Source organism: Myotis myotis, unplaced genomic scaffold (genome assembly GCF_014108235.1).
Source record: "Myotis myotis isolate mMyoMyo1 unplaced genomic scaffold, mMyoMyo1.p scaffold_m19_p_4, whole genome shotgun sequence".
Lineage (NCBI taxonomy): Eukaryota > Metazoa > Chordata > Mammalia > Chiroptera > Vespertilionidae > Myotis > Myotis myotis.
In genome coordinates, this window is record NW_023416346.1 from 98932372 (window position 1) to 98940011 (window position 7640).

General features: G+C 48.9%; 1 protein-coding gene across 1 annotated transcript; it reads left to right on the forward strand.

Annotated features, from left to right (window-relative positions):
* The first annotated feature begins 3125 nt into the window (after positions 1 to 3125).
* Positions 3126 to 5301, forward strand: LOC118654758 (coiled-coil domain-containing protein 157-like). The gene is given in 3 exon segments (XM_036306197.1): positions 3126 to 3662; positions 3665 to 5261; positions 5264 to 5301. Coding segments are annotated over 3 exon segments (2157 nt in total). The 5' UTR covers positions 3126 to 3140.
* The last annotated feature ends 2339 nt before the right edge of the window (positions 5302 to 7640 follow it).

The window sequence follows — 7640 nt, forward strand, 5'->3', positions numbered from 1 at the left end:
TGGTCAGACACTGATGTGTAGCATTGTTTTAATTGAGAGAGATATCATGGCTTCATAAGGCCTCCTGTGAGGAGCAAGGGCTCCAAGTCCCACATTAGACCCCCAGCCCAGGGTTCCAGAGGTGGGAAGAGAAGTCCCCGTAACTTCAGGCTGTAAAAACCAGTGGGGATTGTGACTGAGTAAATTATCTGGCATTAGGGCAGGAACTTGGGGCAGCTTTCTCTCAGACAGGGGTGCTCTCAGGGTCATTGCTCCTGTGCTGGGACCTCCTCTGTCAGAGAGCTGTCTGGAAACCATATCTCGGTTTCCATCAGTGTGGCCCACACTGTTCACTTCACCCTGGTGATTCCCTGAAAACACAGCCCTCTCCAATTTACAGCTCCATACAAGCTGTTTACAGCAGCTTTTTCATATGAATGGTCTGTTCTTGTTCAAGCTTCACTTTTTTTCTAAAATCTCTCAAACAAGCAGCAGCTGGCATCACCATGCCCCATACCTATCAATAAGAGGCCCGTGACCTGGCACTAGCACTAGCCAGACTTGCCTTACAGCCTAGCCTTGCCTGGGCACTTCTAAGCCCAATACAAGTACCACCCATTTGCAGATTGCTCTATAGCTCCTGCCAGGTGCCCCCATGAAGTGACTTTGTACCTCCTGGGAGGCCCCAAAAACAGTACAATGAGTGGACAACTTCAGACCATACCAGAATACAACTCTACACATTCACAAGTGACACACTCAAGGGATAGACTCAGTGACCACCAAAGCCCCAGTGAAGCAAGTCCTCTCCATGGGGGTGTCTCCTGCACAGCAGCTTTTTCACTGTAGTCAGAGCTGGTCTTCATAGCCAATTGGTCTGGAGGTCAATTGCTTCCAGTGATGACAATAGTAATCAAGCATCAACTACAACAAAACTATGTATACAGCACACACAGGGGCACCACTTGAGTGCCCAGTTCAGGTGACTGGGGAGGAGGAGCTACTCGGGTATATAGGACAACTACTACACAAGGCCCTTTTACCAACTCCAGGGGACATAGCAGCTCTACCTTATACATAAAAACAAACACAGGGAAGCAGCCAAAATGTGGAGACAGAAATATGTCATAAATGAATGAAATTGAAGCAAGCAAACTACTGGATACAGGGTTCAAAGCCACAGTTATAAGGTTACTTGAGGGAGTTATTGAGACTTTCAAGGATCTTAGTGATAATTTCAAAGACATGAAAAAGACCAGTCAGAAATTAAGCACACACTAACTAAAATAAAGAATAATTTACAGGGATTTATAGTAGAATGGAGGATTCCAAGTATAAAATCAATGATATGGAATATGAGGTGCCAGGGATGACCAGCAGATCCTGAGTGATGGGTGAATGATTACTCTGACACATGTTTCTGTGAAAGAGAGGGCTAAGGGACTGCCTGGCTAAAGGAACCAGACAATTCCATTCACCTGCCTCCTTAGGCTTTTATTGGAGCAACAGCTTGAACTAAAATTAACTTCTAGATACTATCAGCAGGGTAAGTATCCTTGAGAAAACACATATATCTGTAGTGTCTTTAAAACAAAGACATTTAAAGAATAAACATAAAGATTCCAGAAAAACACCTAGGGGATCAGACTTATTGGAAAAGTCAAGGCAGGGTCTGCCACCTTCGGCAATGTCCCCCTAGAGGCCTCCAACCTTTCAGAGAATCCTCCTTACAGACTTTCCAACCAAGTCCAGTGCTTCCCCACAATTAGGAAGCAAAAAACTCGCAATCAGAACAAAAAGAAAAAAAGAATAAAAAATATGAAGATGGTGTAAGGAGCCTCTGGGACAACCTCAAGCATACCAATATTTGCATTATGGGGGGTACCAAAAGGTGAAGAGAGAGCAAGATATTGAAAACTTATTTGAAGAAATAATGACAGAAAACTTCCCCTACCTGGTGAAAGAAATGGACTCACAAGTCCAGGAAATACAAAGAGTACCAAACAAGAGGAACCCAAAGAGGTTCACACTAAGACACATCACAATTAAAATGACAAGGGCTAAAGCCAAAGAGAGAATCTTAAAAGCAGCAAGAGAAAAGTAGTTAGCTACCTATAAGGGAGCACCTATACAACTGTCAGCTGATTTTTCAACATAAACTTTGAAGTCCAGAAGGGAGTGGCAAAAAATATCCAAAGTGATGAATAACAAGGACCTGCAATCAAGATTACTCTACCCAGCAAAGTTATCATCTAGAATTGAAGGCCACATGAAGAGCTTCACAGATAAGAAGCTAAAGGAATTCATCACCACCAAACCAGTATTACATGAAATGTTGAAGAGTATTCTTTAAGAAGAGAAAGAAAAAGTTAAAGAAGAAGAAGAAGGAGAAGGAGGAGGAGGAGGAGGAGGAGGAGGAGGAGGAGGAGGAGGAGGAGGAGGAGGAGAAGGAGGAGGAGGAAGAGGAGGAGGAGGAGGAGGAGGAGGAGGAGGAGGAGGAGGAGAAGAAGAAGAAGAAGAAGAAGAAGAAGAAGAAGAAGAAGAAGAAGAAGAAACAAAAAACATGAATAATAAAATGGCAATAAATACATATACATATATCAAAAATTTAGTCTAAAAATCAAAATAAATGAACAAGGAATCTAATGAACAAAATAAAACTGATGAATAAAATAGAACCAGAATCATGGAAACATGGAACAGACTGAAAAACCTCAGAGGGAAGGGGGGTGGGAGGGCGAGAACTGATTAACCAATGATCTTATATGTATATATGCATTACCTATAGACACAGACAATAGTGTTGTGAAAGCCTGTGGTGGGGCTGGAACCAGGTGCAGGGAGGCAATGGGAGGAAAATAGGGGTATATATGCAAAACTCTCAACAATAAAAAATTAAAATAAGTAAATAAATGAAAAATATGAAGATCCCAGAATAAATGAATATATGTATAAAAATTAAACAATCTTTACCTCACCTAACACAAAGAAATTTACCATAAACCTACATATAGGCCCAACTCCGTTGCCATGGCAGCGGTCGGGGTGCCGGGTTAGGGTTGGCTGGGGTTCCCCAGAGCTGCGGGCGCGCCGGGGGCAGTTCCATGAGCTGATCCGACGCAGGGGCGGAGGCTGCGACACCAGAGACCTGAGCCCTGAGGATGGCTCACCTGCTGGGCAGCCAGGCCTGCATAGACAGCCTGCACAAGGACCTCACCGACCTGCAGGGCACCATCGTAGACATCTTTTCCCGAGCTGGACCCGTGCGCTTTCCCTCCTGGAAGTTTCCGGACCATGTGGCCTGTGACCTGGACATGGTGGCCCTGCTAGAGCACTATGACCACGTGCCGGGGGACCCGGAGTTCAGACAGCTGTCTCACGCCGTGCTCTTGGAGCTGGTCATTGACAGGCTCCTGCTGCTGCTTCAGAGCTGTGCCAGCTACTTGGAGACCTTCAGTTTGGAGCAGACAGTGCCCCCTGCCAGGGCTGTGGGGCTCTGCATGTCCGTGGGGCTCACTGTAAGGCGCTTCTGGAACAGCCTGCTAAAGCTGGGCATGCTCTACCTGCAGATGCTCCCCCAGAAAAGGGCAGCCCAAGGGGAGACCCCCATCTGCAAGCCCACAGCCAAGGGCGAGCCCACCAGGAGCCCTGAGTTTGTGACCGCCAAGTTCATCAAGCCCCCCTCTCCCCAATTCCAGGCTTGCCCCAGACCTGCAAAGAACCCGGCTGCCTCTCTGTGTGCGTCTCCCTGCACTCTCCCGGCAGGACTATGGAGAGCACCAGGAGCGTCCCCTCGCAGAAGGTGGAGACCGCCCTGGTGCCCTGCGATGCCTGTGCCAGCGTGCAGGGCAGCCTTCGGGAGGTGGGCAGGGCGCTCATCAGCCTGTGTCAGAGCCAGAACCTGCCCTCGTCCTTAGGCCACTTTCAGCAACTGGTGCAGGACACCATGGGGCTCAAGCCACTGCCAGCTGCCACTGTGGGTCACTGGGTGGCAGAACAAAGCAGAGACCTGGCCCGCCTCAGCAAGCATGTGGGCGCCCTCACGCAGCTGGTGGGGCCCCTGCGGGCCCAGCTGGAGGAGGCTGAGGAGCAGAAGGGCGGGCTGAGGGAGCAGGTGGGCCAGCTGGAGCAGGCGCTGCAGCAGGAGCAGAGGCAGTGGCGGTGGCAGGCAAACGAGGACCAGCAGCAGCTGGCCTGGTGGGAGCAGGACAAGCAGCAACTGCTCGCAGAAACAAGTGAGCTCAAGAGGAAGGTGGCCGCCCTGGAGAGGGAGCTGAAGCAGCAGCAGGAGTCCACGCAGGCCGTGGAGGCAAAGGCCCAACAGCTGCAGGAGGAGGCCGAGCCCAGGCTGGAGGCCGAGAGGCAGGTGCAGCAGCTGGAGGACCAGGTGCAGCTGCTGTCCGGGAGGCTGGACGGAGCCAGCCAGCAGATTCGCTGGGCCAGCACAGAACTGGACAAGGAGAAGGCCCGCGTCGACAGCATGGTCCGCCACCAGGAGTCCCTACAGGCCAAGCAGCGAGCCCTGCTGCAGCAGCTGGACAGCCTGGACCAGGAGTGCGAGGAGCTTCGGGGCAGCCTGGATGAGGCTGAGGCCCAGCGGGCCCACATGGAGGAGCAGCTGCAGAGTGTGCAGAGCGAGAGGGAGCAGGGCCAGTGCCAGCTCCAGGCCCAGCAGGAGCTGCTGCAGAGCCTGAAGGGGGAGAAGCAAGGTCTGGAACAGGCGGCGACAGATCTGCAGCTGACCATCTCGGGGCTGGAACGGGAGCTCGAGGCGCTGAGGGAGCGGGAGCGGCTGCTGGTGACCTTCCTGGACCTGCACAGGCCTGTCGAGACCCAGAACCAAAGCTCTGGCAACGTCATGGACGACATGGAGAGGCAGGTGCAGGCCAAAGACATCCGCATCCGGGTCCTGCAGGAGGAGAACGGGTGGCTCCAGGCCATGCTGTCCAAGATTCGGGAGGTGGCCCAGCAGTGGGGGCTCAAGCTGATCCCGCAGGACCAGCTCTGGGCCCGTTCCAGCCAAGGAATCCAGGGAGCAGCACCCCCCGTCCAGGTCCAGAGAGTGTCCTCAGGGCTGCTGGGCAGGTGGCACTCACCTGGCAGCAGGGCAGCCAGTGCGGGCAGGATCCTGCCGGGCCCACGCCAGGCATCGCCATCTCCGCAGTCCTGCGGCCGATCCAGCAAGTCCCCCCTGGAGGATGTGACCTACTCGACCACCTGTGCCCAGAACCCCATCCAGGTCTTGGCCAGGCTAAGGAGGAGAATGTCACCAAGCCGGGGTCAGCCAGCCCTGCACACCAGCTCCAGGAGCCGCCCATGTAGCCTGCAGTGGGTGGGGCTAAAGGACGGGTAGCTGGCAACCCACCCAACGTAATAAAGCCACACAAAAAAACAAACAAACAAACAAACAAACAAACAAACAAAACCTACATATAATAGCTTCCATAAGGAAACATAGGACAATATCTTCATTGCATTGGGATAGTAAAGGTTTTAAATTAGGACAAAAAATCACTATTCATAAGAAGAAAAATAATAAATCGTACTTAATGAATATTTTAAATTATTGTCAACACAATTGAATGTTAAGAAATTATTTTTATTTTTTTATTTATTCTTTTTTTATTCTCACCTGAATACATGCTTAGAGAAAGGGAGAGAGAGAGAGAGAGAGAGAGAGAGAGAGAGAGAGAGAGAGAGAGAGAGAAAGAAATCTATGTGAGAGAAAAACATCTACTAGTTGCTTTCCATGTGTGCCTGGACCGGGGACTCTGCAACCCAGGATTTGCCCTGTCCAGGAATTGAACCAGCAAACATTTTGGTGCACAGCACAATGCTCAACAAAGTGGGCCAGTGCATTTACAGAATGGAATACTATATGGCTGTAAAAAAATAAGAAACATTTAACCTTTGCAACAGCATGGATGGATCTGGAGAGTATTAAGCTAAGTAATATAAGCCAGTCAGAGTAAGACAAATACCATATGATCTCAATATATGGAATCTAATGAACAAAATAAAGTGATGAACAAAATGGAACCAAAAGCATGGATACATGAAACCGACTGGTGGGTACCAAAAAAAAAGGAAGATGGGGTAACTGGATAAAGAAGGTGAAAGGATTAGCTAACAAACATATGTGCATATCCCATGTACATGGACAATGGTGTAGTGAAGACCAAAGGAGGGGGATTTGGGGGTAGATAAAGAGGGGGAATGGGGGCTATGTGCAATAATGTCAATATTAAAAAGCATTATTTAGACCAGCCAATATATGGAAGTTACTTAAGTGTCCATAAATAGATAAATGGAGGAATTAGATGTGGCATAAATAAATACAATGAAATATTATGCAGCAATTAAAAAAAATAAATCTTTCCATTTGCAACAACCTGGATGAACCTAAGGGATATTATGTTGAGATATATGAGACCAAGACAAATATCATACAGTTTCACTTATATGGGGAATCTGAAAAATAAAGCAAACAAACTAAACAAAAACAGACTCACACAAACAGAAACCATAAGGATGGTTACCAGAGAAAATGTGATAAGGGGCTTAGTGAAAAAATGTGCAATAATATCAGCATAAAAATTTTTTAATTTAAATTTTTAATATTATTGTGATACAATTGCACAGTGACAAATGATTACTAGAAGTAGTGGCATAATTACAGTGTAAGATATAATAATGTTGAATCACTATACTGTACACTTGAAACTAGTATCCTATATAATAGAAGGCTAATATGCAAATAGACCAAACAGTGAAACAACCGGAACAACCAAACAACCAGTCACTATGACGTGCGCTGACCACCAGGGGGCATGTGGGGAACATGGTGGCATCAGTTGTGGCAGGATGGTGGAGCAGGTGAGCTGGGTTGCCAGACCAAGGCAGGGCATTGGTCACTGTCATTGGGGCGAGCCTCTGGTGGTTACTGAAAATTCTTGGCTCCCACGAACACTGCAGACCTGTGCGGTGCTTGCACCTGCTGCCGGTGCTGTCCCCACTCATACCTGCTGCCAGCACCAGAGTCGCTGTTCGCACCTACTGCCAGCGTTATCCCCATTTACACCTGCAGCTGCCGCTCACACCTGCTGCCAGTGCCCGGTGCCGGTCCCAATCACTAGGCGCCATCAGTGGGTGCGAGCAGTGGCTGCTGGCCCTGATTGCCCCTGAGGGCTTCTCCACCTCCCCCTGCTCCAGAAGGGCAATTGGGGCAGCAGCCACCTCTTGTATCCGCTGCTGGTGCCGGCCTCAAACACTCCTTGCTGTCAGCAGGTGCGAGCAGGGCCAGCGTCATCAGTGTGTGGGAGTGGCAGCAGCAGGAGTAGGGCTGCCGGCAGACAGGAAACCAGGGGCCATGGCAGGAGGGGCTGGACAGGGGCATGGATAATGGGCTGAGACCTGCCTGTGCCTACTGCAGTCTTGCAGCCCACAGTGCCTTCCAAAGTTCATGAGTTTGTGCACTGGGCCTCTAGTTATATAATGATTAAGGGGGTCAATTAATAAAGAGGATATAACAATAATATGTGTACACAACATAAGAGGAACTAAATATAGTAAGTAATTACTAACATATTTGAAAGCAAAAACAGACACTAAATAGTAATAGTAGAAAACTTCAAAACCCCATTCAACAATAAATGTATGAT